The 13,103-nt window shown below is 44.9% G+C and overlaps 1 protein-coding gene across 1 annotated transcript in view; it reads left to right on the top strand.

Moving 5' to 3' along the window:
• LOC115467293 (cytochrome b5 reductase 4-like) overlaps positions 1-13,103 on the top strand; it is a 178,570-nt gene that overhangs the window by 50,495 nt on the left and 114,972 nt on the right. Inside the window, exons 4-5 of the mRNA XM_030199138.1 lie at positions 2,942-3,026; positions 5,394-5,435. Of these exons, the coding sequence (XP_030054998.1) occupies positions 2,942-3,026; positions 5,394-5,435 (127 nt within the window). The remainder of the gene's footprint in view (positions 1-2,941; positions 3,027-5,393; positions 5,436-13,103) is intronic.

Genomic DNA, 13,103 nt, shown 5'->3' with positions numbered 1-13,103 from the left:
TGTCATCAGTAGTGCACAATGGTGCAAACAGCTATATTCTGCTACTCCATCTAGCTCTGGTTCTTAGCCACACTAGTTAGCTCCAGTGTGCAGCCATGCCAGCCAGTTCTAGTGGACAGCCACACCAGCCAAGTCTTGACACTGAGCAAGAAGATGGCTCTGGCTTAAGCACTGGACAGCTGATATGACTTCTAAGTTACCTTTAAGAAGCTACCTTTTAGAGGTAAACTTTTGTTTGGAGATGTAGAGGAGTTGGTGGGAGGCGGGGCTGGTGGTTGGGAGGCGGGGATAGTGCTGGGCAGACTTATACGGTCTGTGCCAGAGCCGGTGGTGGGAGGCGGGGCGGGTGGTTGGGGGGCAGGGATAGTGCTGGGCAGACTTATTTGGTCTGTGCCAGAGCCGGTGGTTGGGAGGCAGGGATAGTGCTGGGCAGACTTATACGGTCTGTGCCAGAGCCGGTGGTGGGAGGCGGGGCGGGTGGTTGGGAGGCGGGGATAGTGCTGGGCAGACTTATTCGGTCTGTGCTAGAGCCGGTGGTTGGGAGGCGGGGATAGTGCTGGGCAGACTTATACGGTCTGTGCCAGAGCCAGTGGTGGGAGGCAGGGATAGTGCTGGGCAGACTTATACGGTCTGTGCCAGAGCCGGTGGTAGGAGGCGGGGCGGGTGGTTGGGGGGGCGGGGATAGTGCTGGGTAGACTTATACGGTCTGTGCCCTGAAAAAGACAGGTACAAAAAATGGCACATGTGAGTTTATCTTGTTGCGCAGACTGGATGGACCGTGCAGGTCTTTTTCTGCCGTCATCTACTATGTTACTGTGGTTAAAGACCCAAGTGAATCCAAGTCCTCGAGATTGCCATTTGTTTATTAATTTCAATATAATTAAAAAGCATAACTTGTTTATGAAATACAGCCAAAGAAAATATACAATCCAATTCTTTTTAAAGAAACATTATCTTAGCTTTCTCAGACCACAATTCAAAAATGGAGGAACAAAAAAATAGAGAAGGTTACAAAGTAGAAACAGCATATTTAAGGAAATTTTCGCTGCATTCTCCCAGTAATTACTTAATAGATGTTATTTAAGTTGCTTTAAATCTAAAAATGATATTAACTGGTCTGGTGAATAGAAGACATACTTATTTAAGCCCAATTTTTATATTACATGGGTACGCAAGAAAAAAAGAACCCCCTGTCTCCAATGTCCTCTTTCTCATTGCCAGGAAACGTTTTCTTTTTTTGCTGGGTTTGCTTTCCCCTTTCCCCTCCAAAAGGGGTATTGGAATTTTTGAAGTAGTTTCTCATAATGGCATTTAAGTCCTGCTCAAATACCAGAGAAACTACGAGGGGTCACCCTTCCAGTGCAATTATCCAAAGTTTGTTCTAATAGAGCGGAAATATCCAAATTATCATTTGTTTGCTGCAAATCTGATTTTTTTCCCAACCTTCTCCATGGGATTCACAATATAGTAAATTTTATTTACCGGGGGAATACTTTCAAGAGGAAAATTTAAAATCTCATTTAAATATCTTTTAAAGAGATCAAACGGAGAATTTCCTAGGAGTTTTGGGAAATTTAAGCAATCGCGAATTTAATCTTCTATTATAGTTCTCGATCTGTTCAATTCCGCGCCGAACATCACCACTATCTCTTATTGCTGCATTCTTAAATTCATGAAGCAAATCCACTTCTTTCTGGATATTCGTAATCTTTGTTGAGGTTTCTGCTAAATATTCTTTTAATTTCTCTGACACATCTTAGTTTTTGTGATGCCAGGTACTACAGACCAGGCATATCTAACTTTCAGGGTTCCCACTTCAATAAAGACAAGATGCTTTTCATGCTGACAGAACTGTGCTTCAAACTCCAGATCTACCATTGCCTCCCGCACCTCCCAATGATGGGGTCTTGGTTCACTCCTCGGGTTTCATAATAGCAGGATACCTCTCCAGGTTCCATGAGGAGGGACCAAAATTATCTCAGATCAATGTGTCTTGGAGCTAATAAAGCAGGGTTGCAAACTGGAGTTTTCCCATTCCATTGCAGATTTTTTTTTTCTTGAAATCTCCATGCAAGCTCCTGCCCAAATGTCGAGCAGTTCAAGCCAGCTTGAAAACGCGTCTTCATTTAGGCACAGTAGAGACTTTCCCCAGATGCGATTGCTGAATGGGAAGTTATTCCATTTGCTTTGTAGTTCCAAAGAATGGGGATTCCTTCCATCTAGGTTTGGACTTCAGAAGAGTCAACGGGAACATTATAATCTGTAATAGTTTCAAGTACTTAATACATAGTGTCGACATGTGTATGGTATGAAATCGACTCTTAAACATTTCAATCCAAATGATTCCAGTTTGAAAAACAATGTTCCTGTCTAAGATAGCTAGTCCCCTGCCATAGGAGCTGCGGTCTACATGTGTATTTCCCAGATCCTTTCATGTAGTTTATGAAAGGCTCCACGTTCAGTGAGCCTTTTGTAAAATATACAGGAAATTGAACACGTTTAGCCTGGTGTTCTCATATCTACCTAGATACCCTATGCAAAATCGGGCTGCTTATCAGGTTATATAAGCTATTAATTAGTAACCTAGAATGGTGTAGTGACATCATTTGTGATGTCATGGTTTTATTTTGTTTTTTTTCTTTGTGGCCCACTTTAAAACTAAGGACATTTTGCATATTCGGTAAATATGATGATTAATATATTAAGAATACAACTCTGATGGCAGGCATTGTTAGCACCCAAGGTTTGTGTTTTATGTACATATGGCAGTCAAACTTTTATAGTAGTTGCTATTAATATGGAACGCTATGTTACACAGGTAAGAAATTGTCTCTGGAAAACTTGTGATCACAGTTTAGTGGGCCTAATTGGATACCAAGTTCATCAAATAAAGCTTGATATTTTGATGTTTATATAAAGTCAACTGTTTCATCTTCTACAGGTTCATCGTTGGGTCAATTATGAATCCATGTTGAAAGAATGCCTTATTGGAAGGATGGCAGTAAAGCCTGCTACTATTAATAAAGGTATTTAATTTCAAAATCAAAATGTTTAAGGGCATTTATTGGAAAACATACTATATTCTGTATTTTGTTTTGTTAATGATGAAGAATGTAGGACAAAGTCATCAAGTTGATTCCAACTTCAGGCACAGGCAGCTCCTTGTGACTCTGGGTAAGTCACTTAACCCTCCATTGCCCCATGTAAGCCGCATTGAGCCTGCCATGAGTGGGAAAGCGCGGGGTACAAATGTAACAAAAAAAAATTGTACAATAGACTAAATAAGTTCTTTGCTTCAGTTTTTACTGATAAGGATGTAAGGTGACGATATGGAGGAACTGAAAAAAATCTCAATGAACCTGGAAGATGGAGATAAGCCAAATCGACAAGTTGAAGAGCACAAATCATCCGAACCAAAACTAGATCTTAAAGTGCCTGCTAGAGGCTATCTGTTAATGCTGTGATACAAAGTTCAAGTTTTAAAACTAAGGGGAAAAGAGTATGGAGATTAGTTGATAAAGTTTGCTTTTTTTATAGTTTTATTCTGCCTATCACTAACCTACAATTAGTAGGTTCCCAATCTTTAAGTTCCCAAAGGACAAAGCAAAATAGTGTTCACTTACCAGAGAAATGTCTTCTTCTCTCAGAACGTCTCAGAAAGGCTTTATGAGATGAAAGTTGATAGTGTACTGTACTGATGGTACTTCTGGAATTATTTGTTTTTAACATTAGGGGTATAATTTATTTATTTTTGTTACATTTGTACCCCGCGCTTTCCCACTCATGGCAGGCTCAATGCGGCTTACATGGGGCAATGGAGGGTTAAGTGACTTGCCCAGAGTCACAAGGAGCTGCCTGTGCCTGAAGTGGGAATCGAACTCAGTTCCTCAGGACCAAAGTCCACCACCCTAACCACTAGGCCACTCCTCCACTGTTGCTACTATTGGAGATTCTACATGGAATGTTGCTATTCCACTAGCAACATTCCATGTAGAAGTCGGCCCTTGCAGATCACCAATGTGGCCGCGCAGGCTTCTGCTTCACAGAAACAGAAGCCTGCGCAGCCTTCTACATGGAATGTTGCTAGTCGAATAGCAACATTCCATGTAGAATCTCCAATAGTAGCAACATTCCATGTAGAATCTCCAATAGTAGCAACAGAACCTCCAATAGTAACAACATTCCATGTAGAATCTCCAATAGTATCTATTTTATTTTTGTTACATTTGTACCCCGTGCTTTCCCTCTCATGGCAGGCTCAATGCGGCTTACATGGGGCAATGGAGGGTTAAGTGACTTGCCCAGAGTCACAAGGAGCTGCCTGTGCCTGAAGTGGGAATTGAACTCAGTTCCTCAGTTCCCCAGGACGAAAGTCCACCACCCTAACCACTAGGCCACTCCTCCACTGTTGCTACTATTTGAGATTCTACATGGAATGTTGCTATTCCACTAGCAACATTCCATGTAGAAGTCGGCCCTTGCAGATCACCAATGTGGCCGCGCAGGCTTCTGCTTCTGTGAGTCTGACATCCTGCAGGACGTCAGACTCACAGAAACAGAAGCCTGCTCAGCCTTCTACATGGAATGTTGCTAGTGGAATAGCAACATTCCATGTAGAATCTCCAATAGTAGCAACATTCCATGTAGAAGTCGGCCCTTGCAGATCACCAATGTGGCCGCATAGGCTTCTACATGGAATGTTGCTAGTGGAATGGCAACATTCCATGTAGAATCTCCAATAGTATCTATTTTATTTTTGTTACATTTGTACCCTGCGCTTTCCCACTCATGGCAGGCTCAATGCGGCTTACATGGGGCAATGGAGGGTTAAGTGACTTGCCCACAAGGAGCTGCCTGTGCCTGAAGTGGGAATGGAACTCAGTTCCTCAGGACCAGAGTCCACCACCCTAACCACTAGGCCACTCCTCCACAACCACTAGGCCAATCAATGTGGGCTACCGTTAAGATGTGATATTTTACCCCTAGCGTGTGATGTTTTAGCCCATTTCATGTATTGAGATCTAGTTACTAATAACTGGGGTTAACAGTAAAATATCAAAATGGGCTCCTGTTAAGACATGTTAAGTCCTCCCCCCCCCCCCCTTATTAATCATGAATGTTGCACATTTTGGTTGGACCCTGCAGTAGTGTAAAGAATGACCTCTTTTCTCTGAGAACGGACAAAAAATTTAGGTAGATGAGTGTTCCTCCGAATGGCTGCGTAGTTGCAACTTTTGTTTCTCATTTTATTTATGTAATGCAAAATATTTCCTTGCATTTCTGTCTGTTAACGTTTTCCCTAACAAATACTTTAAGAATTTTTTAACGGCCTAGAGCCTTATTTTGTACAGGAACTTTAAAATATAAATAAACTTTCTTGTTTAAACTTGCAGATACTAGTGCTAGAAAAAAAATGGAAAAGGACATTTTAAATGGTAAGTTAGTGCGTAAAATCTGCTGTTGAAATAAATGGCATGTTAACCTCTTCCTACTGCTTCAACAAGTATTATATTCCTCAGCTGAGAGGTACCCACCTCTACCACCGGCTGCCTTTCAAGTGCTGTGGAGGACTTGCAGCTCATCTGCATATCCTTACAGCCTTCTCCGGGGTCCACCCCGATCCACTCAGGGCCTCCGCTCTAGGTGCATTTTTCTCTTTGTATCTAATCTTTTTCCAGTTGCTAAAGTACCTTAATCATTTATGGCCCCTATTCACATTCTCTTCCTAGCTCTGTCCCTTCCTAATCTTTTCCCTCACCCCCTACCTCTCTCCGCTACAGGAACTCACTTCCCATCCATTGACTTCATCACCTCACCTTCTCTCCTACCCTCTTCCTCCCTCTTGGCTTTTAATCTCCGTCTCTTTCTTCCCTCCATTTTGCCTTCCCCATTCCACCTAAATACCTCTCGCCTTCGACGCCTTCGTGGCCACACCTCTCCTACTCTCCTCCGCTCTCTTTTACTCCTTCTCTTACTCTCAGCTGGTGACATCAATCCCAATCCTGGCCCTCCTCACCAACTATTATCCAAACTCTACAGATCTCACCGTGACCTCTCTAACCTCATCTCTATTCCTCTACTCCCCTCCTCTTCTCTGCCCTTCTCTTGCGCCCTATGGAATGCCCGCTCTATCTGTAACAAACTCCCCTATATCCAGGACCTCTTTATCTCGCGTCACCTCCATCTGCTCGCCATAACAGAAACCTGGCTCTGCCCTGATGACTCTGCTTCAGTCGCAGCCCTGTGCCATGGCGGTTATCTATTTTCACATACTCCTCGCTCTGCTGGCCGTGGGGGCGGTGTTGGACTACTTCTCTCTCCCTCCTCCAGATTTCAACCCCTTCTTCCACCTCAATCTCACTGTTTTTCCTCCTTTGAAGTCCACTCTATCCGCCTTTTCTCTCCTCTGCCTCTTCGAATAGCGGTCATTTATCGTCCCCCTGATAAGTCCCTTTCATCCTTTCTCAGTGACTTTGATGCCTGGCTTGCCTTCTTCCATGATCCTTCCTCCCCCTCTCTCATCGTTGGTGACTTTAATATTCCTGCTAATGATCCTTCCAACTCTTATATTTCCAAGTTACTCGCTTTAACGTCGTCCTTTAATCTCCAACTATGCTCCACCTCCCCCACTCATCAAAATGGTCACTGTCTTGATCTCATCTTCTCCTCCAACTGTTCACCCTCTAGTTTCCTTGCCTCCGATCTTCCCCTCTCTGATCACCATCTTATAACTTTCACACTTAAATCTCCTCCCTCCCAGTCCCATCCTATCCTATCTAATTTATCTAGGAATCTTCACGACATTGACCCTTCATCTCTATCCTCCCATGTTTCAAACCTCCTCTCTACTGTGGCACCATCCACGTCTGTCAACGAGGCTGTTTCTTCTTACAACAATACTCTATCCTCTGCCTTAGACACTCTTGCACCTTTGATGACCCGCCCTGTAAGGCGTACAAAACCCCAACCTTGGCTGACTTCTAATATCCGCTACCTACGTTCCTGTACCCGCTCCGCCGAACGCCTCTGGCGGAAATCTCGGGCCCTTGCTGATTTCTTACACTTTAAGTTCATGCTGACCTCCTTCCAATCTGCTCTCTTACGTGCCAAACAGGATTATTATATCCAACTGACCAACTCTCTTGGCTCTAATCCTCGACTTCTCTTCACCACATTGAACTCTCTCCTCAAGGTGCCCCCTCCCCCAACTCCCCCTTCATTATCTCCTCAGACCCTTGCTGAATTCTTTCACAACAAGGTTCAAAAGATAAACCTTGCTTTCTCTACCTCACCAGCTCTCCCTCCACTAGTCCGTTCCCCTCTCTCTCCTTCCCCTCATTCCCTTTCCTCCTTTCCTGAAGTTACTATTGAGGAAACTACACTTCTCCTTTCTTCCTCAAAATGTACCACCTGTTCCTCTGATCCCATTCCCACCCACCTTCTTAATGCCATCTCTCCTACTCTTATTCCTTTTATCTGTCACATTCTCAACCTCTCACTTTCCACTGCGACTGTCCCTGCTTCCTTTAAACATGCTGTGGTCACACCTCTCCTTAAGAAGCCTTCACTTGACCCTACTTGTCCCTCTAATTACCGACCCATCTCCCTCCTTCCTTTTCTCTCCAAATTACTTGAGCGTGCTGTTCACCGCCGCTGCCTTGATTTTCTCTCCTCACATGCTATTCTTGACCCATTACAATCTGGTTTTCGCCCTCTCCACTCAACTGAAACTGCGCTTACTAAAGTCTCCAATGACCTATTACTGGCTAAATCCAGAGGTCAATATTCCATCCTCATTCTTCTTGATCTTTCCGCTGCTTTTGACACTGTCGATCACAGCATACTTCTCGATACCCTGTCCTCACTTGGATTCCAGGGCTCTGTCCTTTCCTGGTTCTCTTCCTACCTCTCCCTCCGCACCTTTAGTGTTCACTCTGGTGGATCCTCTTCTACTTCTATCCCTCTGCCTGTCGGTGTACCTCAGGGTTCTGTTCTTGGTCCCCTCCTCTTTTCTATCTACACTTCTTCCCTTGGTTCATTAATCTCATCCCATGGCTTTTCCTACCACCTCTATGCTGATGACTCCCAAATCTACCTTTCTACCCCTGATATCTCACCTTGCATCCAAACCAAAGTTTCAGCGTGCTTGTCTGACATTGCTGCCTGGATGTCTCAACGCCACCTGAAATTAAATATGACCAAAACCGAGCTTCTCATTTTCCCCCCCAAACCCACCTCCCCGCTCCCCCCGTTTTCTATTTCTGTTGATGGCTCTCTCATTCTCCCTGTCTCCTCAGCTCGAAACCTTGGGGTCATCTTTGACTCTTCTCTCTCCTTCTCTGCTCATATCCAGCAGACCGCCAAGACCTGTCGTTTCTTTCTTTACAACATCCGTAAAATCCGCCCCTTTCTTTCCGAGCACTCTACCAAAACCCTCATCCACACCCTTGTCACCTCTCGTTTAGACTACTGCAATCTGCTTCTTGCTGGCCTCCCACTTAGTCACCTCTCCCCTCTCCAGTCGGTTCAAAACTCTGCTGCCCGTCTCATCTTCCGCCAGGGTCGCTTTACTCATACTACCCCTCTCCTCAAGACCCTTCACTGGCTCCCTATCCGTTTTCGCATCCTGTTCAAACTTCTTCTACTAACCTATAAATGTATTCACTATGCTGCTCCCCAGTATCTCTCCACACTCGTCCTTCCCTACACCCCTTCCCGTGCACTCCGCTCCATGGATAAATCCTTCTTATCTGTTCCCTTCTCCACTACTGCCAACTCCAGACTTCGCGCCTTCTATCTCGCTGCACCCTACGCCTGGAATAAACTTCCTGAGCCCCTACGTCTTGCCCCATCCTTGGCCACCTTTAAATCTAGACTGAAAACCCACCTCTTTAACATTGCTTTTGACTCGTAACCACTTGTAACCACTCGCCTCCACCTACCCTCCTCTCTTCCTTCCCGTTCACATTAATTGATTTGATTTGCTTACTTTATTTATTTTTTGTCTATTAGATTGTAAGCTCTTTGAGCAGGGACTGTCTTTCTTCTATGTTTGTACAGCGCTGCGTATGCCTTGTAGCGCTATAGAAATGCTAAATAGTAGTAGTAGTAGTAGTAGTATATTCTGTAAGCAGGGTATATAGGTGCCTTGAACTGAGATCCAGTTAATTCCTACCACGGTGTCTTATAAAGTACTGCACAGGAGCTGTCTTGCAGCAGTGGAGCATGGGACACATCACTCTACTTGCCAGTTTTATATTCGGTAAACATTCTACTAAGTAAACAACTCCAGGATGTGTAAAATTTATAGGCCACAGCTTTATTGAAAACACTAGGAAAAAATGCCCGTTTCTGAGCGCAATGAAACGGGCGCTAGCAAGGGGCCCCCTCCCTCCGTCCCTCCGAGCTACTTGCCTTGTTCGGGGTTCGTTCGCGTTCACCTGGTGTTTCGGCCCTCGAGTGTTATAGCTTCGCCCTCGACGTCATGACGTTTAGACGCGAGGATGGTGCAGACACTCCAGGGCACACCGGATATCTCGGGCGCCTCAACTTCCGTGGAGGCTTCAGAACGTTGGGGTTGCCTTTTATATAGAGAGATAATCCCACAAAATCCAAGAAACACCTGAACTATGTTCAACAGGACCTTTAGTGTCCTCTCCACACCATGTCTTTCTAGCTAGGTAGTTGCATCTTCAGGTGATGTACAATGACCTACTTTGTTGTTGTTAACCGTAACAAAAAGGTAAGTTGTTTTCACAAATTAATACTGAAAAAATAAAGACACCAGCTGTATGTGTCTGCAAGAAATAAATCAACCCTAAGTAATATTTTAACGGATGGAAAAAGCCTCAGAACCTTGACTGAGCACGTTGACTCTGCTCCGTACTTATTCAATCATAGGTTAAACCTTCCTTAAAGTGCTCAAAACTAAGCAAAAAATTGAAATGAAACTTTTAAATTGCATTGAAGCAAAGACAAAGAACAAATAGCTTATCTTTGCACCGCAGGTAATTCAGTTGAACCGGCGATAGCCAGTGTTTCTGTTAAAATATTATTTAGAGTTGATTTATTTCTTGTAGAGACATTCAGTTAGTGTATTTAGTTCTTTTTGATACTCCTTTAGTACAACTGGGTCACATAGCAATTCAGCTTTCATAGTCTGGGTGTGATAGCATGAGAGAGGGTTGAGTGTGGACCTTCATAGATACAGCCAGACAAGAGTGAAAAGTAAAGCAAAAACTCTTAATTCAAATGTGCTGAAGCTTGTTGCTTCACAGGTACAGTAAATTAGGAATAAGGTCTCTTGAGATTCAGATGCAATCTTTATACAGGCCCGTTGCCGACAGGCCCCAAAGTCAGTGTGTACAGTCTAGCCGCAGTGTTAAACAAAGCCTGGCCTGGCTCCAGCCAGGCCTCGAGAAACAGGGTTCTCACAAGATTCAAGATAAACCTTGGCCTACCTTTGTTAGTTTTCAGATGGGTTACACATCTGCTGTGGAGGATACACTGTAGGGCTGCGTCTCATTTCCCTGGGCTGCCTGAACCACTCCTTTCCCTGCTCTAAGCTGACTGATCCATGCTCTTCCTGCTCTGTACTGCAGGACCTAGTTTCTTATGCGGCTCTGTTAGGGAGTGTTAAGGGGATTGGCAACTTTCTGTACAGTCCATCATACTGGGCAACTCCAATTCATGCCTGCCACGTCCTTCAGCTAGGTGCTACCGTGGCGTCAAAGCACCCATTTGATACTCATTTCTTTAGCGTTATCCAAATACAGTGCTGCTTTTAGTATCTACTGCTCCAAAGAAGATGATTTGGCTCAGATGCTGCTGCCATAGCATGGGGTAGCAAAGCTTGTTCTGGGTTTACCACCAAACCCAGTAACAGATACCGTTAACTAAAAGTTGGACCTCGGAGACTAAACCAAGTCAACAAAATGCCCTTCAAGGGCCACTTGTTGAGTAGCAGGTCTTCAACAACATCAGAAAGGTGGATGTGATATATCCAAAACTTCCCTGAGATGCTGGACATTGCCCATTTGTGCCAGATCTTCTGACCGCCGATAGGAGTTCCACATCCCGATTTGCCGTTCACTATTATAAGGTTGCAGTCCCAAAGTTTGGAATCCACTCACCTGAGCCTCGGGATGTCTGATCAAATGATACATGTTGAGCATGTTGATTAATGGTTTTCCTCGGTAAAGTGACCTTTCCAACCAGGTGTTCGTAGGAAATAGTTCCCAGGTCAATGCAACACAAATGAATAATGAAGATGTCTGGCGAGGCAGACAAAGCTAGCAACTCTCTGGCATATGGAAGAAGCTGCTGCCATTGTTTTCCACTGATTTCCTGCCGTCTGATATATGTGTGTTCAGCAGCAAACTCCAAATAGGTACCCAGGGGCCTACCCTTAACTCTGCACCTGGCCCACAGAACGTTTGAATGACTGAGAATCCAATTTATCTGTGGCTGCCCAGCTGCCATGCAAGAATGAAGGAAATGTTAATCAAGAGGTACGGTTCTACTCTAGCAGTGAGGTGTGTATACCCTATGTAGGTCTCGGATTTCCAACAGCCGGGACACTAAATTGCTGAGTCTGGTGGTCCAAGCTGTGCTACTAAAGTGCCTGCCCCAGTGCTGAAGAAATACTCGTTTGTCGGAGATCTCTGACTTTCGGCTGTTTTGTTTGGAGGACACTAGGAGGCAAATCTTTTCTGTAGCAGTTCTGACGGAATGGAACAATCTCCCTGGAGTTCTAAGGACCCAGAAGAATTTGGGATTGTTTAAAAGATAGAAGACTGCTGAAACTGCATTTGTTGCTGCAGGCTAAAAATTGACTTTGGCAGTTAATTGAAAGTGTATAGTGATGAGGCAGGGATAGTGCTGGGCAGACTTACACGGTCTGTGCCAGAGCCGGTGGTGGGAGGCGGGGCTGGTGGTTGGGAGCGGGGATAGTGCTGGGCAGACTTATACAGTCTGTGCCAGAGCCGGTGGTGGGAGGCGGGGCTGGTGGTTGGGAGGCGGGGATGGTGCTGGGCAGACTTATACAGTCTGTGCCAGAGCCGGTGGTGGGAGGCGGGGCTGGTGGTTGGGAGGCAGGGATAGTGCTGGGCAGACTTATACAGTCTGTGCCAGAGCCGGTGGTTGGGAGGCGGGGCTGGTGGTTGGGAGGCGGGGATAGTGCTGGGCAGACTTATACGGTCTGTGCCCTGAAGAGCACAGGTACAAATCAAAGTAGGGTATACACAAAAAGTAGCACACATGAGTTGTCTTGTTGGGCAGACTGGATGGACCGTGCAGGTCTTCTTTCTGCCGTCATCTACTATGTTACTATGTATATTGTGTTTGATGATTTTTGTTTTGTAATGTTTTTATTATTTAATTTGTACACTGCTCTGAACAAGGGCGGTATATAAATGGTAAAAAAAAGAAAATGAAATGTGCAGTAGTCCAATGATTGGAGACCAGCTTTGTTGAGGACTTTCTGGAACACATCCACAAACTGGAATTTTGTAAGAGTTACCAAATCACAGGGGATCGGACGACTTCCCTATAAGGAAAGGCTAAGCGGCTAGGGCTCTCCAGCTTGGAGGTGATCCCCGATTCTCTCCGGTGGTCATCTGGTCAGTTCGGGCACCTTTTTGTGCCTTGGTTGTAAGAAAAAAACAGGACCAGGTAAAGTCGTCCAAGTGCTCGTCGGGGATGCCCTTTTTTTCCATTATGGGTGGATGATGTCCATGTGTTAGACACGCCCAATTCCCGCCTTCGCTACGCCTCCGACACGCCCCCGTGAACTTTGGTCGTCCCTGCAACGAAAGGCAGTTGGGGATGCCCAAAATCGGCTTTCGATTATACCGATTTGGGCAACCCTGTGAGAAGGATGCCCATCGTCCTCTTTCAAAAATGAGCCTGATAGGGTTCTAATTTGCTAACATCAAAGTTCATTACTTCTCATTTGCCATCTGCTGGCATAGGGGCATAATTTGAGCATCTGGACTGGTCTAGGAGGACTGAAAGAAAAATAGCAGGTAATACTTAATTTATTCATACTTTGAAGTCTGCCTGAACTGTGCTCAGAACTCTCCCCTTGAAATCTGTGCTTGCTG

The sequence above is a fragment of the Microcaecilia unicolor genome, chromosome 3 (genome assembly GCF_901765095.1).
Source record: "Microcaecilia unicolor chromosome 3, aMicUni1.1, whole genome shotgun sequence".
In the NCBI taxonomy this organism is placed as follows: Eukaryota; Metazoa; Chordata; class Amphibia; order Gymnophiona; family Siphonopidae; genus Microcaecilia; species Microcaecilia unicolor.
The sequence above is the reverse complement of the archived record's forward strand: the minus strand, read 5'-3'. Positions and strand labels throughout refer to the sequence as shown.